The 27,239-nt window shown below is 39.1% G+C and overlaps 2 protein-coding genes across 2 annotated transcripts in view; one reads left to right on the top strand and one right to left on the bottom strand.

Annotated features, from left to right (window-relative positions):
• The first annotated feature begins 1,442 nt into the window (after positions 1-1,442).
• Positions 1,443-25,646, top strand: etfa (electron transfer flavoprotein subunit alpha). The gene is made up of 12 exons (XM_062963014.1): positions 1,443-1,588; positions 4,619-4,768; positions 5,750-5,831; positions 5,926-6,008; positions 6,831-6,930; positions 8,392-8,502; positions 8,827-8,928; positions 9,689-9,757; positions 10,288-10,370; positions 14,620-14,685; positions 16,432-16,512; positions 18,837-25,646. Exons 1-12 carry the CDS (start codon positions 1,556-1,558, stop codon positions 18,870-18,872), a joined length of 996 nt encoding a protein of 331 aa, XP_062819084.1. The 5' UTR covers positions 1,443-1,555; the 3' UTR covers positions 18,873-25,646.
• tmem266 (transmembrane protein 266) overlaps positions 21,137-27,239 on the bottom strand; it is a 76,086-nt gene continuing 69,983 nt past the window's right edge. The window contains 2 exon segments of the mRNA XM_062963011.1: positions 21,137-22,260; positions 24,917-24,979. Of these exon segments, the coding sequence (XP_062819081.1) occupies positions 21,620-22,260; positions 24,917-24,979 (704 nt within the window). The 3' untranslated portion in view covers positions 21,137-21,619.

Raw genomic sequence — 27,239 nt, 5'->3', positions numbered from 1 at the left:
CTGGATTATCCAACGCATTTTTGTAGTCAATGTTTTCAATATAACGTGATATTTTGGTGCTAATTTTGTAAATACAGTAATTACAACTTAACATTACTGTGTATTGAACTACTTTTTCGTCAAATTTGTTGTATAACATGATGTTTTGGTGCTTAATTTGTGAAATCATAACCTATTTTGATGTTTAATAGGCTTTTCCTTAATCTCTCCTTATTATCCAACATATTCGCTTATCCAACGTTCTGCCAGCCCGTTTATGTTGGATAAGCGAGACTCTACTGTATATATGTTTGTGTATATATGGATGTTTGTATATATGTATATGTGCATATGTATATATGTGTGTATGTATAATATGTAAAGATATATAAATTATCTGTATCTATCTATCTATATGTCTTTTAATTGTTAATTGAGTTGTACTTCCCATCTCAAGCTGTCGGGAGAGGCAAATAAATACAGTTTATTATTATTATTATTATTATTATTATTATTATATTATTTTTATTGTTTCCTCCATCTCAAATAGTTATTCATTTAAGTTTGCGAACCCTTAATGGAAGAAGAGCCAGGTAAGAGATCTCTTTGCTGCATGTGACAACAACAACAACAATAATAATAATAATAATAATAATTTGTTGTGTCCCTTGTTTTGTTGACAAGGGAAACTTTGTTAGGGAAACAATAGCATCTTTTATGTGTTGTGGAAGGCTTTCATGGCTGGAATCACAGGGTTGCTGCAAGTTTTCCGGGCTGTCTGGCCATGTTCCAGAAGCACTTCCTCCTGACGTTTTGCCCACATCTATGGCAGGCATCCTCAGAGGTGGTGAGGATGCCTGCCAAGTGGGATTTATGTATCTGAAGAATATAACAACACAGAGAAGCCACTGAAATCCACAAGCATATGGGGAATTTCAACAGAAAGGAGGAAACCGTGAAAATGAACACAATCCGGCTGCCAATATTTTTTTTTAAAAAACTCTAAAATCAGGACAGTAAATAGAAAAAAGCAACACTCAGAAAACTGGGGAATTCCAGACAGGAAACAATCAGGGCCAGCTAACACTTCGTAACAGAGGATTTCCCCCAGGCAGGAAGCAGCCAGGTTCTGAAGCTGCAAGGCCATTCAATGCTAATCAAAATGTCCAATTGCAACTGTCACACATGGGAGTTCTTTTTTTCCCATTCCGGAGATATAGAAAACCCCACTTGTTTAGTTTCCAACAGACTTCACAACTTTCTAGGGATGCCTGCCAAAATTTTAATCTTCCCTCCCCGCTCTCTGATTGGCTGGCGCTGCCAGCCAATGAAAAGCAAGTGTGGGCGGGGCGATGAAAAAAAGAGGAGGAGGCGGAGAGAATATCAGCCTCCTTTTTTTCCGATTGGCCGTCGCTGCCAACCAATGAAAATCGAGGCATCGCACGAGACAGCGGAGGGCTCCTCCCTTTTTTTGGGGAAATCTCGCGAGGGAGGGGGGAGAAAGTCTCGCGAGATGTCCCCCTCGGCGTCTTTCGTGAGGTGAAAAGTCCACACTCGGGACGAAGGCGGCGGAGCCATGTTGGGGGCAATTCTCTGGCGGCGGAGAGCGGTGAGTGGGGAAGCCAGCCTGCCCGCCCGCCCACGGTCTCACGGCCCACGCCGAGAGGGAGGCCTCGCCCGCCTCCAGGCCCGGAAACAACAACCCCGCAGAGTAGGCCGCACGCCGACCAGGCCCTCAGCCTCACAACAGGCCGCTTGTGTGAAGTCCAGAAGGGCCGGAGACAGACAGGCTTATCATAATAATAATAGTAATATACATTTTTTAAATTATATAAATATAATTTATTTATAATATTACAGTATAAATATAATACAATATTATAATATAAATACAATATAATACATTATTTTAATAATATAATACATTGATAATATTGCAATATAAGACATTATTTAATTATATAAATACAGTATTACAATAAAATTATAATATAAATATAATACATTGATAATATTACAATATAAATATAATACATTATAATATAAATACAATATAATGCATTAATTTAATTATATAAATATAATGTATTCTTTTAATTATATAATATAAATATATAATACATAATAATAATATATAAATATATTACATTATTTTAATTAAGTAAATATAATACAGTATTACAATAAAATTATAATATAAATATAATACATTGATAATATTACAATATAAATATAATACATTATAATATAAATACAATATAATGCATTAATTTAATTATATAAATATAATGTATTCTTTTAATTATATAATATAAATATATAATACATAATAATAATATATAAATATATTACATTATTTTAATTATGTAAATATAATACAGTATTACAATAAAATTATAATATAAATATAATACATTGATAATATTGTAATATAAGTATAAAACATAATATAAATACAATATAATATATTATTTAATTATATAAATATAATATATTTTAATTATATAATATAAATATAATACAGTATTACAATAAAATTATATAAACATTGATAATATTACAATATAAATATAATACATTATTATAATATAAATATAAGATAGTATTACAATAAAATTATAATATAAATATAATACATTGATAATATTGCAATATAAATATAATACAATATTATAAATACAATATAATACATTTTAATTATATAAATATAATATATTATCTTAATTATTTAATATAAATACATTAATAAAATTATAATATTATTTATTTATTAGCGACATTTATATCCCGCCCTTCTCACGCCGAAGGGGACTCAATATATTATAATATAATACATTATAATAATATAAATATATAATAATTAATAATAATGATATAAATATAATACATTATTTATAAGTACAATATAATACATTATTTTAGTAATATAAATATAATACATTGTTATAATATGATAATTATAATAACAATAACAGCAACAATAACAGTCTTACATCCCGCCCCATTTCCCTGAGTGGCTTACATGGGTACCAAACCCAGTAAAATGAAATTAAAATATAGCACCATAAAATACACTGCATTACAATTCAAAAACGTGTAAAACATCATAAGAACATAAACTTAGAATCAGAGAAATACGTTGGAAAATACACCATTATAGTGATCTGTCTGTACTTCTGCAACAAGCACTGGATTGAATTTTAAATGCCCTTTTCCCCTGCAATAACGTATATCTGGGCACTTCAGCAATACTCTGCACGTTGCCTTGTGACAGACTATCAATTTTGTCAAGTTTGGGCTTTTTGCCACAAAAGCATGGATTCATTTGTCAAACGGTGCCTACAGTCTTGTAATTTTTATAGAAAATGATGTCTGAAACATCATCAAAATACAGTTTTTGATCTATATTGGCATTAAGTAATTTGTTAGTGGTAATTCATTTCAAATGATTTTAAAATCTTATATTCCGTAGTATGATTTATTATATGTAAGATGGAATATGAAGTGCCTTACAGGAACCCATCCTGTTCTCGTCGTTGTTACAAATTGTAGTTTAAATATTTGCTCCTGTAACAAATTATATTCAACGTCTAGAGTTAGACCTCTGTGTTATGTTAATTTTCAAAAAGACAACTGAATTAATCAGTTGAAAACAAGAAAAACTTCAGGACCTAAAAGACTAGCAGGTAGTCTGGTCAAGTCCCATTGGCCTCAATAGCTTATCACAGGAGTGTGCTAAATTTCTTTACCTTACTGAAACATTTCATTTCATAATGTTCTTGATTTAAATTTATGTTAAAAATTGTTTAATGCCCCCAATTTCAAAGTAAATTTAAATCAAATAAACATGTCCAGGCACATTGCTCTTTCTAGGACCTGTGGAATTTTTCCAGTTGAAAATATTCTGGAAAATCCAGATTACTGTCAGGGAGGAGATGCTCTGGGATCAGAGGGTTGTTGTATGTTTTCCGGGCTGTACTCAAACCAATACATGGTTCTATATGCTGTGGGATCTCTCGTCTGGCTCCATGTTCTGAAACTTTCTTCTGCTGTACTGCTTCAGAGGCAAATCTGGATCTGTTATTGTATAATGGTTGCAGAGTTATCTAATGCAATGATATGACATCATTGGTTTTGTTATCCAGGCAAGTTGTTTTTGTATAGTCCTTTGAGTGTCAAAGGTGGCACAGCAGGTTAAACCGCTGAGCTGTTGAACTTGCTGACCAAAAAGTCGGTGGTTCGAATCTGGGGAGCAGGGTGAACTCCCGCTGTTATCTCCAGCTTCTACCAACCTAGCAGTTCAAAAACATGCAAAAGTAAGTATATCAATAGGTACTGCTCCAGCAGGAAGGTAACAGTGCTCCATGCAGTCATGCCCGTGGCCACATAACCTTGGAGATATTTACAGACAACGCTGGCTCTTTTGCTTAAATATGGAGATGAGCACCAACCCACAGAGTTGAACATGACTAGACTTAATGTCAGGGGGAAACCTTTACCTTTACCTTGAGTGTCAATGTTCCTATCTAATTGGAGAATATAGAACCATGTATTGCTTTGAGTAACTATTATGAGTTATCTTTGTATAATCATCTGGTGTGAATAAACCTACATTTTCCTTTCTCATCTTGTTTTAAAGGTCTTATTGCTTCATCGGTTCCAGAGCACCCTAGTAATAGCTGAACATGCCAATGAGACTCTTACGCCTATTACGTTAAATACTATCACCGCAGCCAAACGTATTGGAGGTGAAGTGTCTTGTTTAGTAGCTGGCACCAACTGTGAAAAGGTAAGCACAAGTTACATGATTTCTCTATACTAAGTTATGGGAGGAAGGAGAGCAGGTTGTGGGCTCCGGTGATCGTGTCTGACCTTCATTTGAAGATAGAATTAGCTTTCACCTTCAGTTTGGACACAAGCACCTCACTGGCATTGCCAAGCTCACGACAAGATGTTCTGCTTTCATTAGTAGTACATCGATTTGTTTGGTAAACCATTCTGAAAAAAAAAATGAATAGGCAATGCCCTCACATTGTGCACTGCTGCGTTAGACCTTTATTGTTATTCCCAGCACAATATAACTGCAAATGCTGTTTGGAAAATTTGAGAGTAGCTGTCTGTGCTTCCAAGAAACTAAAAAAAGATGATTCAGACTGAAAAGGGAATTTCTGTCTGCATTACAAATGGATTATTATATTGGCTCTGAAACATGACATTGAAAACACAAAAAACATTAAATATGAGAATGCCGTATGAATATTTAGTTTGGGCTGTAGTTTAATTGTAAGATGTTTGGGTGCAGACTTGACCCAGAAAAGATATGCATTGAAGTCTATCTGAATAGAGTTTGCTTACTTGTTTAAAAGTTATAATACAGTACTTAACCTTGTCAGTGAATAAGTGGACCAAGGTTTTGGGGAAGTTGATTTTTTTGACTAACATTTTTTGACTTCTGCATGAAGATAATAAATTACCATTATTATTTTATTTCTACCCTGCCTCCCCTCAAGGCTTGGGCGGTTTAAATAATAATTAAAACAAATAAAGATTGTAAAAATACCACAAATACACATTAAAAGTAAGTCTTTGCTGTAATCATTTTCTCCTCCAGCATGCTGTTTTGTCTGTGTGTGTGTGTGTGTGTGTGGGGGGGGGTATCCTGTTGTACTATTTATTCAAAAAGGCACTATTGCAGTCTCCAGCATCTGGTGCCTGCAATAAAGTCTTGCCTGTGCAGATGTATTCCATAATGATGCGCTTCTTGTCACAGGTGGCCCAGGAGTTGAGCAAAGTGCAAGGGGTGGCCAAAGTTCTCCTGGCCCAGCATGACGCCTTCAAGGGACTTCTGCCTGGTGAGGCTTGTTGACAAAATACTATTTGCCATTTAAGATTCCCTGCAATCAGCTTTGTGTTAGAAAACTCTGTCCGACATGTCTTATTCCCCAGAGGAGCTGACACCATTGATCCTGGCAACTCAGAAGCAGTTCAATTACACCCACATCTGTGCCGGAGCCTCTGCCTTTGGGAAGGTGAGCAGACAATAAACCCACCCCACAGACCTCTTGTTCCAGTTTCATAGGTTCTGTTGATACAACGGGTCTGTTCTATTTGGGACAAATAATTCCTTATTTATTGATTCCCGCTTTATGTACAGAGAGCTACAAGTGAGAGCCATACCAACAGGTTAAGATAATTTCAAGTAATAAAAATAACACTATGTAACAAAATTTTAAAATTTTCTGTTCCTGGTTTGAAAATGTTATTGCTTGTTTAGTTGTGCAGTCCTTACTTTGAAAGTAGTTTTTATATTCCAGAAACTTCGTTTTTGTGACTGCCACAAACTATATCAAAAGAGTTGAGACTTGATGAGATCGTCCTTGAAAAACTATAGCAAAAATGTGCTGCATGGTATCTCACAAAAACTAACATTTTTGCAGTTTAATACACTTTTTCAATTATTTTGTGATAGAACCGATTAGGAAATGATATTTATAACTCAGGAACAAAAATAGTGTTACATAGTGTAATTGAAGTAGACTGAAAACAAGTCAAACTAAGTTTAATAGATTAATACAGTTTAAAAATACTGCATACAACATTTAGAATATATCTGTAAAACCCGACAACTTTGGTAAATAGACATGTTTTCAGTCGGTGCCTATGTGAAAGCTAAAATTGCCACCAGTTAGGAGCGGGCGTTTGATAACTGAGGTGCCATGGCTGGTAAGGTACAATTCTCAAGCCTGTTTAAATAATAATCAATAAAATGGGAATATTAATGAATGAAGTTATCTGGGTTCCTAATTCATTAGCAGTTTATGTTACTAAATATATATGTTTTTAATGTTTAGAGTCTTCTTCCCAGAGTAGCAGCAAAGCTCGATGTGGCTCCTGTCTCAGACATCATTGACATTAAATCTCCTGACACTTTTGTCAGGACAATTTATGCAGGTGAGTTTTATCAGGCTGTATGTCATTCTGTAAAGAGATATAGAGGTTTGTCCAAGTGAGTGCAAACGTCACTTTGATAACAGGAACGGAGCAGCTGGAATGGCTCTTCTGACACAACTAATAGGATCATCTTTGGTACTATAGGATTGTAGTTCAAAGTCCCGAGAAACCAGATATAGCTTCTTAATTAGCAGAATCTGCTGACGTACTTCAAATGTATTGTATTTCTGTTAATGTATTTTTGATAAGATTTTGCCAACTCTCAGGCATTCAGATAGTTCTCTTTATTTAATATGGGTTACATTAGTTCTGATTGCAGCTATCCACAGGGTTATTTTTCTTAGTTAAGAGAGACATTGATACAATTATTTATAATATTTAATTGACTTTCCCTAATTATTTTGCAGCCCTTGTTTGTCTAGCCCCCATCGTGCTCGTCTGATCCTATAATTTAATTTGGACATGAAAGCATTAGCCTTTATGTCTTCTAAATTTGTTATGGCAGGATATTCTTTTTTTCCTCCATTGTCGATGTAATCCTACCCTCAGAGATTGATGGCCTGCTTATAGGTTTTGATTTGCATTCTAATAATTCCCTTTCTGAAGTAATTTGTGCTCTATTACTGGCTTTCCCCATATCTTTCTATTCCCTGATTATGTCTTTGAAAGACATTAGAAATGAGAGGAACTATATCGATCAAGTGTTTGGTAAATAATATTTAATCCATAGCCTAACCTCACTTTTCTCACTTTTTGTTCAGGATTGGTTTGCAATCCTAAGCATATTTATGGTACATTCTATCTGGAAGAAATATATATGGAAATCTGGGGGCATCAAGGTTTAGGATTGAGTGTTGATGTAATGGTAAAATGTATCTAGCAGCTGTTAGGAATTGTGGGAGTTGAAGTCCATGCCTGATTTGGATGTACACTCGTAATACATCTACTCGCCTTTTTAAATTAACAAAACCTAAAGTACTTTATAATCAGTCCTGATTTGTTGCCAGCAAATTATGGTTTATTAAGCTGTTGGACTTGATTTCTTACTCCTATCTTTGTTGAAACTTTGTGTAAAAGGTCACAGTTGTTCTTCTGCTCTCTCCAGCCCCCAGTCCCTCTTCATGGCTGTTTACTGAAATAGCATTAATGAATTATTTGAAAATTTGGAATGAGTCAGAATATTGTAGAATCTTGTAGCACCTTCGAGACTAAATTGAAGTGTGCAAGAGAGAAATAACATTTAAACCGGGGAAGGCATATATAAAAACCAAAGCCTTGGTTGGCCCACTAAATTCTATGACCTCCCAAGAAACGTGAAACTGGTTTATGTTTTGATCCTTTTAATTTTTACAGGTTAAAATAATTCTCTTTTGGCAGTGACCTTGAGTCTTCTGCTAAGAAGAGCACTTTGATGAGTTTGCAGTTGTGTTTTTCAATGTGGTTTTTTTCATTTTGTTTTAGGCAATGCTCTGTGTACAGTGAAGTGTGAGGAGAAAATAAAAGTGTTCTCTGTGCGAGGCACTTCCTTTGAGGCTGCCCCAGTGAGTGGTGGTGGGGCTAGTGTAGAAAACGGTGAGTGTTTCGCTTCTTTCATTGAAGTTATACAGTTGGGCATTCACATATGTGAATTCTGGGCTTGACTTTTGTGTGTTCTGTAGGAATCTTTATGTTCCCCCAATGCGGCTTTATGCTAAACGTCCAATGAAGAAGGGTGGGATATAAATTTAAAATAATAAGTGAAAGATAAAACTACAGAACTAGAGTGTTGTTGGCTATATTTGGGTTGAAGACTTTGCTTGAAGTATAGTGTTTAATCTTCAAGGCAGTGGTTGTAGAAGGACTTTGTACTTTCAAGACGCTTATGGAGTCTTTCTTCTATGTTTTTGATCGAAATAGTATCTGCTGCTTCGCCAGTGGGTCGATCTGAATGGATTGAACAAAAGCTGACGAAAAGCGACCGTCCAGAACTGACCAGTGCAAAGGTTGTTGTATCGGGCGGTAAGTGGTGGTTAATTAACTCAAATTGTGGTAAAAATTTCCAGGAAAGCAGAACCTTCTTCTGAAATGGAAAAAATATTGTTGTCTTATAGTTTAGAAAGACAGGAAAATGGGGAACCAGCTTATCAAATTGACAGGATGAGGAGAATAACTGAAGATGATAAGATTTATCTTTTATCAGTTTAGAGTGATACCATACGATGGATACAAGATCTTAGTTTGAGAAGTGATTTGACTTTCAAGTGTGTACAAGTGATATGTAGTACCCATAAAGGTCACACTCTCTTGGCCTTAGAGGAAGGCAATGCCAATTCTCTTCTGAACAAATACCCTGTGATATTGTCATGTTAGGGTCAACCTAAGTTGGAAACAACTTGAAGTTCTACAAAGAACTTTTTTTTACTTCATTTACTTTGTTATCTCTACCTCAGTAAGGAAGGAAATATGCAAATAGCACACCTCTCTGTTTTTAATTACTTGAAAAGAATACTTTCAGACCAATTTGCTGTGTTCTTATTCTCTATTTTTTCTCTTTGGCATTGATCATGCAGTGATGATAGGGAAGGGAAATCACGAAGTAGTAATCATGTTAGTCAAACTGGCTGAAACAAATAGCATTTCAGTTTCATACAAGGCCTGCATAACTAGACCACAAAATATTAATTATCTGGGCTGATTGAGTGAAGACAGAGCGAATATGTATACTGTGTATATGTGCAGTGTTGCAATGCTAAAAAACTGTGGTATTTTATTTTTTAAGGCCGAGGCTTGAAGAGTGGAGACAACTTTAAACTGCTTTATGACCTGGCAGATCAGTTACATGCTGCAGGTAAAAAGTGCTTTTTATTTACTGTTAGTTCACCAAATATTTTAATGCTGTTGATGCCAGTTAGAATTACTGTCTCTCCCAAGGAGTTGTGAACTTAATTTTTGGTTTATTGGGAACTGACATTTAGCAAAATGTCATAGTAGTTTTGCATATGAGAGTGAGTAAATTCACTCTGGCGTGTCTTGAGTAGAGATAAGGCTTTTCATCTCCATCTTTCTTTCCATTCCTGTGGAATTATGAGATACGGTTTGTGGTGGAAGCTCCTTCCTTGGAAGCTTTTAAACAGAGACTGGATGTCCATCTCTGAGGGTGCTTTTATTGTGCTTTTCCTGCATGGCAGGGGGTTGGACTAGATGGCCCATGTGGTCTCATCCAACACTATGATTCTATTAGATTCAACTAGAAAGAAGGGTTGGCCAAAATCCATTCCTCTGTTGCCATTTGCAAGAATAAAGGGGCATTTGGGGTGATGGATTAAGTGTCAGTTTCTTCTGTTTCTAAAATACTTCTTCTTTTTTGTTTTGATCTAGTTGGTGCTTCTCGTGCAGCTGTGGATGCAGGCTTTGTCCCCAATGACATGCAGGTTGGACAGACTGGCAAAATCGTAGCCCCGGTAAGTGTTCAAGTAGCATTGATCAGAGATATGGTTGATTCTTCCCCAGGTTTTAAAGAAGAATACCTTCTCATTGTAGCTGCTTTCCTTTGCTGCTTGGAATGGCTTTTGTGGTTGTTTCGGCTCTTTTGTTCTCTCTTTGGCATTGCCGTCTTCCCTTGCGAAAGGGAGGCTTCATGGCTTCCATTCTGGCGTGTGGTGTCATTTCCCCAGATGGAGTGGGGCTTGTCATAGTTTGCAATCGTCACCCGCATCGTGTCTGACATCACGGTGGAGTGTGAAATGGATACAGCATCAGGTGTGATGGGGAATTATTATTTTGACAGAAGATCTGCCTTTTGGGATGGACAGGGGAAACAGAATGAACTTGAAACCTTTTTCCTATCTTAGGGAATGGGACAAATAATAGTCTCAATCTAGCTCAGACATGGGCATACTTTGGTTATTGGGTTGTTGTATGTTTTCTGGGCTTTATGGACATGTTCTAGAAGTATTCTCTCCTGACGTTTCGCCCACATCTATGGCTGGCATCTATGGATGCCTGCCATAGATGTGGGCAAAACGTCAGGAGAGAATACTTCTAGAACATGGCGATACAGCCCAGAAAACATACAACAACCCTGTGAATCCGGCTATGAAAGCCTTTGACAACACTTTAGTTATTGTTTAAAAGGTCTGTTGAATCAGTGGTTGAATTATGTATTCACATGTATGCAAATGCTATTGATTTGGTGTTTACTTTGGTTGGAACTAATGCTAGGATTTAGCATGTCCTAGTAATACAGGAGAAAGTTGTATTTTATGGACCTTATTGAAGTTTCCAAGAACATGTTGACATCCAGAATTAGGGATGAAGTTTGTAACCCAGGGGAACTGGTTATTGTAACATATGAAGTATAACAAAAGTTTGTGCTTTGTTTGAAGAAAGTTTTCACTTTTGTAACAATTTGTACTTCCTCATACTTCTACATACTGCTATACTTTTACACAGTGTTACAAAGTATAAAGATAATTTCTTGCAGAGTTTACTTCAGTAGAAATTTTGTTACTAAAGGTGGAAATGACTTGGGGAAAGAATATTTTTAATCACACACACACACACACACACAAAAGAAGTCAAATTGTTTCATCAAGTGTTTTATTTGAAATTAACAATTTGCACATATAAAGTTAAACTACCAGATCAGATATGTCTTGCATAAGTAAACTAAGTAAATTATCTGCCTCTCTTTCAGATGGTGGAGGGGAGTGTTTGTTGCTGATGCCTTATTGGCGTATTTATAGACTAATAAACTGGCCCATTTGGGAATTTGGCTGGCTCTTGAGTGGAGGCTGCATTTGAGGTGGGATGGATGGAGTTTTGATTGATGATGCAGATTATCTGGCTTCATAGTTGGGAAGTGGCTGAGGTAATAGTCTAGCCAAGGGGTGGGCAATGGGGCGGGGGGGGGGGGGGATTGTTTGCCCCTCTGTTGGCTTATACCACTGTATTTTCACTGTATTGGAGCCCAGTTTTCTTTTATTATTTCACTGTGATTTTGTGCTTTCCATTTCTTCATTTTGTTCCCACTCAAAAATCATAACATACAGTTTCAACTTGTGGTTTTGTGTGCAAGTTTTACGAGGTGGTATGTGTGTCTGAATTAGTGATACTTTGATGAGGATTTTCACCTATGGAAAAGCTGAATTGAGGAACACGTGACCCCTCCAATAGTGGTTTTCTCATCCTCAGCCCTAGTACTGGAGAAAGATCACACAGTTACCCATTTGTTTCAACTCTTATACTGTTTCTGTTGATCTGAAGACAGAATTGTTTGCTTTTGGTTGTTAATGAGGAAGTTTGCAGACATTTTGAATTAAAAATATCAATAATGGGGCACTTTTTCTCTAGCACTAATGAACACAAAAAGATTAGACTTTTTTAAAGGAAGTAAGGAAGGGAATGGACTACTAAAAGAGCAATATTTGACCAATAGTCTCATCTAGTGAATCTTTTTGCATTAAGTTGGGCAGGAAGCCTGGGTACGGAGTTGTATTTTCAGTTACTAGCCTCATAATGTTGGGGCCCATGTAAACTCATAGTGGCCTATGTCTCTCTCTCCCAGAGTATATACTTTGCCCCTAGACCTGAATTCTTCCATTTCAAAGAAGTATTTGGGATGAAGGTGTGTGTTTCTCTCCATTTGAACTTTCTTGTTAACTCCAGCTAAGTCTTTTGGATCCATGCTTACGCACCTTGGAGTTTTAATGAGGAGTGTATATGTCTCACTCCTCATTAAAACTGTGGCAAATTGGGAGTTATTATCTCTGGAGTTATTATTGGCAAGCGGGTGTTTCTAAAGAATACGTTCTGTAGCAAAATTTTTGCAAATCACAACTTGGATCAACTCCATGTATTCTCAGTTTGGTATGCTTTCATTAAATCTACCCTTTTGATTAATATTACATCATGGGCCGGTGTGAGTTAACATGGTTAAGTCAGTGTTGTTAACTAGCTAAGAGTTTTGTGTTGAGAAACTGCCTGTTTTCTCTGAGCGCTTGGCAGCATTGAAAAGCCATGTTTGAATCCCAGACTTCAAAGGGCTGTTTGTATGCAGCCGGGGCTGAATTTTTAGCCTCTTTTCTCTGACTTGCGAAAAAGCCGACGACTGACAGCCCCTTTCATCCTGCATTATCCAGCGCGGCTTTTAAGTCCAAGAGAGCCGTGTTCTCAAATTGATGCTCTGCTCCTCAGGGGTTGGGGCAGAAACATTAAATTGTACTAAAATATTCATATGAGAGTGCATTTAGCTGAAAGCAATTGATGTGCTGCTCCCGGGAGAGCCCAAAAAGAAAGGAAGGGGGAAAAAACTATCGCAGTATATGGGCCTGCACTCAAGCAGACCCCCTAAGCACACTTCTTAAGAGGAATCACGTGGCTCAACTGATCAAAGGCCCCCGATAAGTTCTTAAAGGGAAAAGGATTAGAAAGGGATGGAAATGCTTGACCTGGCAGAGGAGACTTTGGTAACGTGAATGACTTCAATCCATGGGGTTTGACGAGTCCCTTCCAGGACAATAAGAGCACACCAAATGTCCGTGTTTAGAGAGGACAAAATGGCTTAATTGCCTTTGATTACATTATTGAAACCAAGAGGTCTCTGCCACGTGTTTGGACTGTAGAGCTAAGAGAGGAGCTAATGGGAAATTTACAAATCTTGCCTTGCTTGTGCTCCTTCTCTGGAACAGGATGTAGCTAAGGGTTGGCATGGCTGTGAAAAGAGGTCCAGAGATGTTGACTTCACTCTCTGTGCTTTGCATCAACCTCTTTCTCAATTTTATGGGATGTGCAGAGAGAAAGGGGCGGTGGCAATAAAAATGAAATGCACAAATCTAGGAAAAGTGATACCTGTCTTCAAAAAAAGTCCATGCGAAAGGGAGTTAGGGGTCTTTATTTTGAGAATATTGAATGCAGAGATGAGACTACATCTTCTAAGTCCCCTTTATGTCTGTTTCCCCCCCCCCCAAATGCTTGCCTTGAAGGGAGGCTCTCACTTTTGCAGAGAGGGTCAATAAAAGGATAAACCGAGAACCGCACTTGGCTTTTCTCATCTAGAGAGTAGTTTGCGTTTTAGCTTTTCTGGTGTTTTCACGCCATTTGCATATTCATGACCACAAGCGAGAAGATTGGGGCAGCCTGGTTTCATCCATGTGAACAGCTTTAACATGACTAATTCCAAAAAAGGATTTTGAGGTGTGGGCGAGGATGAGGAACATGTGATGTTTTTGAACTTTGTTTCCTAGTGAGTGATAATGCAGCCTTTCAAAAGAAGAAAAGGATAAATGGTATTAAATTGAATGAAGTTTAGTTTCTTAAAAGAAAGGACTAACTTGAGAAATTCAACACCAAACATACAGCACTTCTCTTATTACCAGGCTATGATAGTGGTGTGATAGTACTGTTTTTAAATTACTATATAGTGAAAACGTTTTGTGTGTTTGATAATGAGTCACTCGAAAGTTTCAGCTTGGGGGGGCGTGCGGGGCGGAGGAAATTCTTGACTCCAAAATAAGTTTGCAGATAGCTGCTGAATGCCTCCTATATTGGTCTTCTTGTCCCCTTGAGATCGAGTTCCCATCAGCCCTTGGTAGTGTTGAAGGATGATGGGAACAGCAGTCCAACAACTGAAGGCACCAGATTGTAATAATGGTTTCTAGAATATATGTTGGGAATGTTTCTTTCAATGTTGCTTTTGTGTGTTTACTTCAGGAGCTGTATATCGCTGTTGGAATATCTGGAGCCATTCAGCATTTAGCAGGGATGAAAGATAGCAAGGTACTGTGTGTGTGTCACTCAAATAAATCAATTTATAATGCTAAAAATAACAAGAATGCTGGTGGGGCCATAGAAACATATAGAAGTCATAGATTTATCACATTCTAAAAAGGAAGTAAATTACGTTATAGTCAATAGTGGGCACAATTGTGTTTTAATAGCGTAGTAGACTTTCTGAAATGCATTGATTTCTATCTCTGCACCCCCCTGTTAGGATTTTGTAGCCCAGACAACACATTCTCCTTGACAATCCTATACAGCAAAGCCCCACCTTCATATATTTCAGGATCTGACACATGAATTCATGCATAACAATGCGCAATTTGAATTATGGACTTGCTACTCCACAAAGTCAGAGACGCCTTTGAACGTTCCAGCATTTATCCATTCAAATGGAAAGCTATTATAAAATGATGATAAAACTTTAAAAGGTTTAACTCGTTAGCAGCCGAAATGTTTCCGGCCGAAGCGAGACGGGCGCCTTTCTCAGACCAAGATGCTTTTTGCATGTTGCCAGGGGAAGGTAGCTGCAATTACCACTTTTTAATAAATGAGACTTTCCCTTGCCTTTTTGGTAGGCGGTTTAAATAATATAAATTTTCAGTGTGCTTTTTCTCCTTGAAATAATGTCTTGTTGTTACGAGCAACCATTTCCAAGCCATTAAATACTACACTTCTTTGGATCTGGTTTCATCAGCTTCGTAGAGAATTGAGCAGATTTAAATGTTTTTATGCTTTCATGAATGTTTTTGAATTGTTTTGTCTGTGCATGAGATGTTGGCACAGTGCCTTTTAAGTAGCACATTTGCTAGAAAGCTTGGGAAAAAATAACTTAAAGTAATTTCTTCCTCTTGTTACACTGTTCAAAAAGTTGTCCTTACTTGTCAAAATGTTTTTTAAGAGTAGCATTTTGCAATGTTTGTTTCCATGTTCTTTTTTTTTAGAGGTAAAAACTATAAGAGAACAGTGGAAAACATTTTCTGTTAAAATGCTTTAAAAGGTCATTTAAAGATAATGTAAAAATAAACCACTGAGAAGTGCCACTCATAATATGAGTTATTTTGGTTTGAGGTGTCATTTTCTGGAAGCATGGGAGTTGTAGTTTAAGGAAAAGTATTTGGAATTCTCAGCCAGAGAATGTTACTTTCTTTAACTTTCCCTTGACCTGTGTCCTACTTCTGTGTTTATTATTAACACTAGACGGCTGATGTATTTGCTCAAACAGATGAGATTTACACAAAATGTCCTTTATTAAAGAGAAAAATCCCTTCTGTAACCTTGGCAACAGTCTCTTGAGTGGATCCCCCCTCTTTTTGCTGTGAATTATCTGGCATTGTGAACTTGCACACTTGGAGGATGTGCTTTTGAAAGTGGTCCGTGAAGCTTTCAGAGAGTAAAATGTATAATTTATTTGTACTTATGACAAGATAGAAAGCTAGTTTATCTGTCGAAAGACTACAGTGTCTCTCCTTCCGCATTTCCTTTCTCCATTTGAGTAGTATTTTTGCTATATATATGTATGTATATATATTAGAGTTCTTACAATTATTAGGAGGCAAGTGGCACATAACAACTTTCGATCTATATATCTATATACCACTGTTAGTCTTGCTTCATTGCAAATCCTGTGGATTGCTTTGAATTTATTATCCAAGGGATGCACTGGCTTTAATCTAGCTGCTAGAGAAGACCCATTGAATCCATTAAATGTATGGAGTGTTGGTTTATCCTGGGTTATTCTTTCAGACCATCGTAGCCATCAACAAGGACCCAGAAGCACCCATATTCCAAGTTGCAGATTATGGCTTGGTAGCAGACTTGTTTAAGGTAAGATCCCGCTCTCCAAAGTTTAGGGCCCAGGTTGCACTCAAAACCCAGACTTCATCTTCTTGAGGTATATTGGTGTTGTATCTCCATCTTTGTAGCCTCGAGAACCCTTCAGAATCCTCTTGGTTGGAAAAAAAAAACCAGATTTTCTTTGCTTCTAAAAGGGAAGAAGTAGGGCCCTGCTTTAATGTGCTGGGGCCTTTCCTGTGTGTGTGTGTTGAACTGAAATTCTGGTCACTTTTTGTGTATTACTCCATGGAGTCATAATTCATAGTCTGACCCTGGAGGTGAAAGCTTACCCTTGATGTAGTGAAAGGAGTGTTGATCTAGAAAGCAGCAAGAGAATGGATTGGTTTTAGCTTATTGTTGCGGCAACATAGGAACAGTTATTTCTCCATAAAGAAGGACTCCATCATTGTAAGTGCAGACTATGACGTTACATAACATGGGGTTTTGATGGTGTGCTCATGTTTGTTCGGTGTTATGTATTAATGTTGTTATGTGTCTTCAGGTCAGTTTTGACTTATGGTGATGTTCTTTACAAGGTTTATTCAGAGGGGGGTGGCTATGGCCTTTCTCTGAGTGGCTTGTTCAAGGTGTTTTTCCGTGGCGGAACATGGGATTTAGTCTCACATTTCTGATAATATTTCTCCATCTGTTAAATTCTGTTGCTTACTCGGAACTTTAATTAATCACTTGTTGAATAGTATGTCAAAAGATAGGTAAATTCCATTTATTTAAAGGGTTTATTCTAGTTAGAACCAATAGGATTTATGCTACTTTTGTGTTACTCCCCTTTTAAATCTCTGTAGGCTTTACCCTGCTGTGCTGTCAGGAAATATGAATCAATCACTATGTAACACAATTTTTGTTCCTGAGTTATAAATGTCATTTCCTTATTGGTTCTAACATGGAAAAGTTTATTAAACTGCAAAAACTTTGTTTGTGCGGGACATCCTGCAGCACATTTTGCTGTAGTTTTTAAAAAAAATACCTCGCAGATTTTTAACCAATTCAACAGAATTTGTGGGAGCCACAAAAAAAGTTTATGGAATATAACAACTACTTTCGAAGCAAGTGCCGCACAATTAAACAGGAAATAAGACTTTCGAACGAGGAACAGAAATTTCTTCAAATAATGTTATTTAGTGTTATCATGAAATATCAGGTTAGTCTTTATAGGCATGGTTTTTAATCCCAATAAATGGACTTAGTATAGAAAAGCACATGCTACTGAAGTCCTGCATTTGAAAATGTTTATTCTGTTGCCGTTGAAGAGGCTTCCCTTTGGCCCTTTCTTTGCGCCCGTCTCCCCCGGCCTCTCCTTGCCCCTGGCCTTTGGGGTCCGATTGGCATGTCGCTCAGCAGGACTGGCATGGATGGCAGCAAGGCAAGGCGAGTAGGAGCCCTGCCAGCACTTAATGCCACGCCTGAGCTGATGCCCGCCGGCTTGGCAGTAAACACGAGCCTTTTAATAAGCTGGAGACAAAAGCGACATTCGGAAGAAACAACATGTAGACAATTTCCTTGATAAATTTTGTACGACCGCATTATTTCCACCTAATGGAAAAGTAGATCTCTTCAATAATTGAGATGCTATATTCCTCAGCCTCAGGTTCAGCCAAGATCCCTCTTGAGCGAGGGAACGGAATGGAAAGGCAAGGTAACGGATAGCCGGCGCAAGGGCTTCAGGTGTAGCCGTGCCACCTGCTTTCATGCACCACTGCCCTTGTGAAACCGGGAAGGATCACAGTGCGCAACACCATCTCCAGTTGAATAAAGTGGCTGAGACACAGTCGTTGCCAAGAGGTTCACACAGGTTGTAGGCAGGAGCAAACTTCGGCCCTCTGGGTCTTTTGGACTTCGACTTCCACAATTCCTAAGAGCGGGTAGGTTCTTAAGTGGGAGTTGAAGTCCAAAACACTTGGAGGGCCGAAGTTTGCCCAATCCTGCTCTTAAAGAGGAGCGTTCCTTACCTGGAAATGGCTATGTTTGACCTATCCAGATCCATGCACTGGCTTTTTACTGCGGTCACTAGAAAACTCCTTGCACAATGATAATAAATGGGCTTTTAAAAAAAATGTGGATATCATATTATCTAGCTATCCTCCCCTCTTAAAATAGCATGAATTCACAGATATGCACAGTGTTTTTCTATGAAAGGGGAGCAGCGGTCGGAAAGGTGAGTGCACTTTGTATACCTTCGTATTATATGAAGAAATATGTGAACTCATCTAGACTAAGGTACTGATGTTTAAGCATCTGAAATCGCTTCTTAAAAGTTGGTATTCCTTTTTGCTATTTTGTTGTCTTTTTCTCTGTAGGTTGTTCCCGAGTTGACAGCAGCCTTGAAAAAATGAAAACTCCCCCCAGGTCGGGGGGAAATGGGGTGCACCTTCAAGCTTTGAGATAATTAAAAAAAATAGAATCTTAAATTATATTTTATCTAGGGAAAAATAATGGCAACCATTTAATTATTGCCAAAAATGGGAGCTCTGGATGACCTTTAGGATGCCTTCTAATATATCTATTTTTGCCTGCAACTTGGGTGCTGAACGGGTTTTTCCTAATTATGTAATAAATATGCATCTCGTCTTTGCATATTATACTTTGCTGACCTGATATTTATGTTCAGTAACAACTTTGTGTGCCTTAAGGGTCCCTTGTTGACTTACATTCTCCATGCCTCTTGCCTTATGTACATTTTGTGTGTGCAACTCCGCAATATTAGACCTGGTTAGCGTCCTCTTTGAGCAATACAGCAGGATCTAACCAGTCCATAGAGGTTTGTTATAGATCCTTGGAAGAAAGGTTTAAATACCATCCTCTTGATTTTCTTTTGCTGGATTTTGGTCTTAATTGTCCTGACATCTGTATCCTGGGACTGGCGCATGCCTCCCTCTTAGCAGACTGAATCTGATTGTGACGCGAGGAGACAGCCTCCATCACAACGTGGTGCGGAGGGTGAGGATGTTAGTTGTAACCAGAAGAGAAACCTCAGGGACATCCTGTCTGGGACAGTTAGGCTTAGAGAGACAGAATGGCCACAGAGTTGGAAGAGACAAGGGACAGAGCAGGCATGCCTTTGGAAAATTGAAACCTAGGGATGGTTTGCAATGATGAATGGCTGCATCTGCTTGTGACAAACGCCGTGCGCCATTGGGAACTGGAGAAGTATACCGCCCTGAGGTATTGAGTTACAGAAAAGTGTAGGTGAGCAATGAAAGAGATCATTGAGGCTGTGCTCTGTGGCAAGAGATAGAAAGCCTCTTCTGTTTACCAGGCCAGCAGCAGCAGCATCTATTCTTTCTTAGGGATTCAGGTCAGAAATAGAACCGAAGTAGTACTGTTAACTCCTGCTTTCTCCAATAAAAGGGGATGGTGGTGAAGATAAATAGATGGATTGCTGTGAGTTTTCCAGGCTGCTTGCCATGTTCCAGAAGCATTCTCTCCTGACATTTTGCCCACATCTATGGCAGACATCCTCAGAAGCTGTGAGGTCTGTTGGAAACTAGGCAAGGGGAGTTTATATATCTGTGAAATGTCCAGGGTGGGAGTAAGAAGTCTTGTCTGTTTGAGGCAAGTGTGAATGTGTTGTCGAAGGCTTTCATGGCCGGGATCACAGGGTTGTTGTATGTCTTTCGGGCTGTGTGGCCATGTTCCAGAAGTATTCTCTCCTGACGTTTTGCCCACATAGATGCCTGCCATAGATGTGGGCGAAACGTCAGGAGAGAATACTTCTGGAACATGGCCACACAGCCCGAAAGACATACAACAACCCTGCAAGTGTGAATGTTGCCATTTGGCCACCTTGATTAGCATTGAAAGGCCTTGCAGCTTCAAAGCCTGGCTGCTTCCTGCCCTTGGTTGGGAGTTGTTAGCTGGACCCGATTGTTTCCTGTCTGTGATTCCTCTGTTTTCTGAGTGGTGTTCTTTATTTATTGACGTCAGGAGAGAACGCTTCTGGAACATGGCCATACTGCCCGGAAAACTCACAGCAACCAAGATAGATGATGTACTTGCCCTAAAAGCAAGTACGTAGCTGTGAATGTCGTTCTCCTCTTGGGGTGAAAAAAACCTAGCTCACGTCACCCCAGCCTCCCTTTGCTTTTCCTAATGTTCCTTCCTTCTGTCCTTCTGTCCATCCTTCTTTCCTCCCATCCAACTATCTGCCCACTCTACTTCCCTCCTCTCTGCCCATCCAAATTTACTCCTATCTTCCTTTTCTCTCTTCCTTCTTCACTCTTGTCCTCCTTTCCTTCCTTCCAACTTCCCTCCCGTCCTTCTTTCCTCTCGTCTACCATAATAGGCCACCCCAATATTTCAAGCGAATGCCACCCCAATACTAGTTCCATTTGTTACCCAAAAAAGCACAATTTTTTAAGTTTTTTGTTAAAAAACCACCCTTTTAATTAAAACAATATTTGTAAAATGTCCATCTGTTCTGTTGTCTTGGAGGCAATTAGTTTTGTCAAAATATTTTCCCCCAAAGTTCATGCTAAAAATAAAAAGGGATTATGTCCCCCCCCCCCAATGTCTTTGATCGGCATCATTCAAAGTGCTCCCTGAAAAAATGTTTTTTCACTCTCACTTTTCCCCAGGAAGAACAAAAATAATTGCCATATTTATACAAAGGTGTTTTTTTTTTATAGCTGTCATGTACAAAGGAAAACCGTAAGAAATTGTCGTAGGAGAGATGTTTACCTCTGTGTATACTGTACCCTGCTGAAACCTGACCTGATAGAAGATTGTCCAGAGTTTCATAAAAATAGTGGGACTTACGTATGCCTTTTTTGTTGTTCTTTTTTTAAAAAAAGAAATGTGTTAAGAATCTATACATCTTTGAGGTCTTTGTTTGAACAGAGTGGTTCTCCCCAGCCCCATTTCTTCTTTGGGGGGTGAAGCCTGAGGGCTTTGTATGGTTGAAATGGCAACGTTTCTCGTGCTGGCTTTCCCAACTCATGCATTTTTTTTAAAATGAATTTTCCTCTTATTCCAATCTATGCAAAAGACCCTCCCAGGGATGGTTTGGCAGTCCCCCCTTAAAGGTGAAGCCTCTCCTCCATTTATGAATGTACCCCCCCCCCTCCCCATGGCAACACAAGGACTATGAATCTGGGACCCTGTTTAACTTTTGTTCTTTGGATTCCAAAGATGTATACTTGTCGATCATTGGCGCGTTCTGCTGGAAGTGGATGACCGGCTTGATCTGAAACACGCCAAAGCTTTCCTGGTTCTTCTTGTTGTAAAGGTTCATGCGGTGCTCCAGTTCGGGGCTGGCTTTGGTCGACCCGGCCGGGCTGGGCAGTTTCAGGTTGACTGGGTCTAGTCTTTTCTGCGTCAAGCAGGAATCGTCGGACAGAGACGAGAGCAGTTCTTGCACCACGGCGTTGTTGACCCTGCTGTGGGCGGAGGAGGAGGAGGAGGAGGACGAAGAGCCGGCCGGGTTGCCTTTGGCCGCGTGGACACCGGCCCGCTCCAAGGGGCAGTACTCGGAGGACTCCTCCCGGGTGGTGCTGCAGTCCGTGGAGGAGCCAAAGGTCTGGCTGCTGTCGCTCTGCGCCCGCGTGACGGAGCTGTCCGTGGAGCGAGAGGCGCTGCCCGAGGCCACGCTGGTGGACGTTCCGTTGCTCCCCACGATCTTCATTGGCACTTCCACGGTAAAGAGGTCGGAGGAGATGTTGGGGTGGTGGACGTCGATGGCAGCCGTCGTGATGACGCAGATGGCACCTCCGGGAACACCGCTGTCTGCACACAAGCAGGAAAAGGGGTAGAACCTTAACAGCTGAGCAACTCTTGCAGGTATCAGAAATACAGTAGAGTCTCGCTTATCCAACCTTCGCTTATCCAACATTCTGTATTATCCAACACAATCTGCCTTTTAGTAGCCAGTGTTTTTGTAGTCAATGTTGTCAATATATTGTGATGTTTTGGTGCTAAATTTGTAATACAGTAATTACTACATAACATTACTGTGTATTTAACTGCTTTTTCTGTCAATTTGTTGTATAACACATTTTGGTGCTTAATTTGTAAAATCATAACATAATTTGACTTTTAACTGGCTTTTCCTTGATCCCTCTTTATTATTTATTTACAGTTTTTATATTCCGCCCTTCTCACCCCAAAGAGGACTCAGGGCGAATCACATTACACATATAAGGCAAACATTCAATGCTGTAACATAGAACAGAGACAGACGCAGGCACTGGGCTGGCCTCGAACTCATGACCTCTTGGTCAGAGTGATTTTTTGAAGCTGGCTGCTAACCAGCTTGCGCCACAGCCCGGCCTTTTCCAACATTTTCACGTATCTAACGTTCTGCTGGCCCGTTTATGTTGGATAAGCAAGACTCTACTGTAATTATATTATTATTACTACTTGGGAAACAGGTCTTGGCCTGAACTGTGGTCCCAACTAAACAAGACCCAAGAACTCAGTTTATCCCCGCCTCAGCCAAACTTCTTTTCATCGAGAACTATATCAGCCTTATGGTTGCCTTCAAAGGCTCATTGAATCCATGGATGGAGATTAGAATTTTATTACATAGTGGGCACTGCTCTTAGGTTTTTACCCAGTTTGATTCTCCAGATGTTATTAAACGACAGCTCCCATCACTTCCGATTATCCACCGTGCAGACTGAGGATAATGGGAATGTTTGTATCTAAATTGAAACTCCAACAAACAGCAGCCTTCCAGACCTTCCTGTGCCTCAAATGATGAGGAATGCAGGAGTTGTAGTTCAGCATCTGGGGGGAGGGCAGCATTAAATGACATTATGAGCCAGATTTGTCCTGCAGGCCTTGAGTTTGACAAATGTGTCCTCAACAGTTGTTCCCAAACTTTGGTTTTGGGACTTCAACTCCCAGAAATTCTGGCCATACTTCAAGAGGTTGAAGTCGAAAAGCTAAAGTTTGGGGGACACTGTCTGATATTGGAAGTTCATATTTGTGGGAGATCACCAATGAAGCCCAGGTGCTCTGAGCAGTATTTTATAATTTGAAACCAACCTTTAGACGAATAAATTCTCTATTTATGTACTAAGACTCTTGACTGCTCATTTTGGAGGATGGAGCCCAGGTACTTAGTAAGAGCCTACTTTCTATTTAGGATGGTTCTCTACAAATGAAAAATGGTGTTACCTTAAAGGAATCCCCCATCCGAGCACAAAATTGGGCAACGTGCTTTGGATGTATGACATTTCAGAATACTATCTGTTGACTCTTCATGGACTTCTAAAGGTAAGTTTACGTATGGGTCTGGAAGGGGGGAAGGCATCCATTTGGATTGTGACCCAGTGACCGCTGCTCTAGCTTTAATCTTTGCTGGTGTTGAGTTATTTTATCCTTCTCTGTCTCAGTTTAACCCCTTTAAAAGGTTCTCAGCATGAAGCTCTCTTCTCCTCCGCTTTCCCCAATGGAGATTCGCTTTCCCTCCTGCTCCGTTTCCATCTGAGATGCCCTATTCTTAAATGAAACTAGGCAGACCTCAAAGGGCAGCTGAACCTTAAAATCATTAGGATTGACTTCTTGGGGAGCCCAGGGGTTTCTAGAAGAAAAAACGAAGGAAGCCCTTTGCTCCAGACAGTCCTTCAAGAAACATATGAAAGCTCTCCAACTTCTATTTAACAGAACCTTCATTCAAAAATACATTAGTCGATCGATCTGGCACTGTTTTGTGTTTGTAAACCCTATCTATTCTATCAAAGTTGATGTAGTCATAATAATAGGAAGTAATAACACTATTGTCTCCTGATTATAGCTGAATGTTTTAAATGTGTAATTAAAAGGAAGATAAGAACGACATGAAACTATCCCATATCAGTACAACTTTACAAATAGCTGTAGGGTTTATATGACTGCCATTCTTTACAAGTAGAGTGTCCCTATCCTGTGCTGTTTATTTGCAGGACTTTAAACACATCAACATTTTGTACATGCATGATTATGGATTAAAATCAGCCCCAAGCAATTTTTTTAAAAAGCAAGCAAATTACTGAGTTAAAATCACACTATTTTGGTCCAAAGGATGCTTCCCCATCCAGAGTTATCAAATTTCTCATTCTAGTCAGTTCCGCTCCATTCAACGAGATGTCTTTACAAGGAATATCTGCAAATCTATGTACCTTATATCCTTATATACTTGCCCTCATGTATATATGTTGATGGCTGGTTTTGGAGCCATAATAACCGACTTTGATGATTCAAGAATAACTTGTGGGATATTCTATGGAGAAGGGAAAGGGTTTTTTGCCACTGTACTAAGAGAAGATGATGGTACCTTTTTAATAAGAGTTAAATTGATCTGTGGATAAATCAACCCTGGTTTTGGGGTCATTTTAAAACTACAATTCCTAGACCTAGTATATTCGGGTAAATCAAAAGCTCATCATTCCAGACTTACCGCTACTGGGCTCATTGTAATATTGACTGATGTAGTTGTTCATGTCATCTTTCACCATTGCCTCTGAAACGTAAAATGAGAACGGTCAACTGCAAAACTCTGGAGACATATTGGGTGTTTAGAGAACCAGCACACATCATAATCTGGAGGCATTTAAATCCTGTTTCGGGATTTGGATGTACTTCCAAAAACACTATGCATTATTCGGATGATCTTCGATGGCTATATATCAATAGAGATATGTATGTAGTCAGTATCCTAATGGGTAGCTGTGAGTTTTCAAGTCTGTATGGCTTCTGTGCTCCAGAAGCATTCTCTCCTAACATTTCGCCCACATCTATGGCAGGCCGCAACCTCTGAGGATACCTGCCATAGATGTGGGTGAACTGTCAGGAGAGAATGCTTCTGGAACATGGCCATACAGCCTGGAAAACTCACAGCAACTCAGTGATTCCAGCCATGAAGCTAAACCAGGCATGGGCAAACTGGGGCCCTCCAGGTGTTTTGGACTTCAACTCCCACTATTTTGCTGCTGCAGTTCTTCCATTTATGCAGACAACAGAGCTGTACCTGGTTGACTAATATTTTAATTGTTGTAAACTCTTGTTTTTATTGTATTACTGTTTTATCTTTTGTATATTGAATTGTATTTTGTGGCTTTTTGCTCAATTGTATTGTTTGGGCCTTGCCCCATGTGGCGGGGTATAAATAAAGTTTTTATTAATTATTATTATTATTATTAATATTATATTTATTATGACACAGCAAACAAGATGGATATGCTGGATTTCGTATCACAAAATTAAGTCGAACACTTCCCAAGGACTATGTGATGTATTTTCGGATGATGCGTGCAGATCCCAGGCGGGTGGCCTTTTGCAGTTGGCAGATCGTAATTTTGTCAATGTCTATCGTTTCCAAATGCCGCCTGAGATCTTTTGGCACAGCACCCAGTGTGCCCATCACCACCGAGACCACCTGTACTAGTTTCTGCCAGAGTCTTTGAAGTTCAATCTTGAGGTCCTGAGAGCGGCTGAGTTTTTCCTGTTGTTTTTCGTCAATGCGACTGTCACCTGGGATGGAGACATCAATGATCCAAACCTTTTTCTTTTCCACAACTGTGATGTCTGGTGTGTTGTGTTCCAGAACTTTGTCAGTCTGGATTCGGAAGTCCCACAGTATCTTTGCGTGCTCATTTTCCAAGACTTTTGCAGGTTTGTGATCCCACCAGTTCTTTGCTGCTGGGCGGTGGTACTTGAGGCATAAGTTCCAATGAATCATTTGGGCCACATAGTTGTGCCTCTGTTTGTAGTCTGTCTGTGCAATTTTCTTACAGCAGCTGGGGATATGATCAATGGTTTCGTCAGCTTCCTTGCACAGTCTGCATTTTGGGTCATCAGCTGATTTTTCGATCTTGGCCTTGATTGCCTTTGTCCTGATGTCTTGCTCCTGGGCTGCAAGGATCAGGCCTTCTGTCTCCTTCTTCAGGGTCCCATTCGTGAGCCAGAGCCAGGTCTTCTATTATTATTATTATTATTATTATTATTATTATTATTATTATTATTATTATTAATTCCCTTTGTCCTGATGGCTTGCTCCTGGGCTGCAAGGATCAGGCCTTCTGTCTCCTTCTTCTGGGTCCCATTCATGAGCCAGAGCCAGGTCTTCTATTATTATTATTATTATTATTATTATTAATGGCCTTTGTTCTGATGGCTTGCTCCTGGGCTGCAAGGATCAGGCCTTCGGTCTCCTTCTTCAGGGTCCCATTCGTGAGCCAGAGCCAGGTCTTCTATTATTATTATTATTATTATTATTATTATTATTATTATTATTATTATTATTAATGGCCTTTGTCCTGATGGCTTGCTCCTGGGCTGCAAGGATCAGGCCTTCTGTCTCCTTCTTCAGGGTCCCATTCGTGAGCCAGAGCCAGGTCTTCTATTATTATTATTATTATTATTATTATTATTATTAATTCCCTTTGTCCTGATGGCTTGCTCCTGGGCTGCAAGGATCAGGCCTTCTGTCTCCTTCTTCAGGGTCCCATTCGTGAGCCAGAGCCAGGTCTTCTATTATTATTATTATTATTATTATTATTAATGGCCTTTGTTCTGATGGCTTGCTCCTGGGCTGCAAGGATCAGGCCTTCTGTCTCCTTCTTCAGGGTCCCATTCGTGAGCCAGAGCCAGGTCTTCTATTATTATTATTATTATTATTATTATTATTATTATTATTATTATTAATTCCCTTTGTCCTGATGTCTTGCTCCTGGGCTGCAAGGATCAGGCCTTCTGTCTCCTTCTTCAGGGTCCCATTTGTG

The sequence above is a fragment of the Anolis carolinensis genome, unplaced genomic scaffold (assembly GCF_035594765.1).
Source record: "Anolis carolinensis isolate JA03-04 unplaced genomic scaffold, rAnoCar3.1.pri scaffold_11, whole genome shotgun sequence".
Taxonomy (NCBI): domain Eukaryota; kingdom Metazoa; phylum Chordata; class Lepidosauria; order Squamata; family Dactyloidae; genus Anolis; species Anolis carolinensis.
The sequence above is the reverse complement of the archived record's forward strand: the minus strand, read 5'-3'. Positions and strand labels throughout refer to the sequence as shown.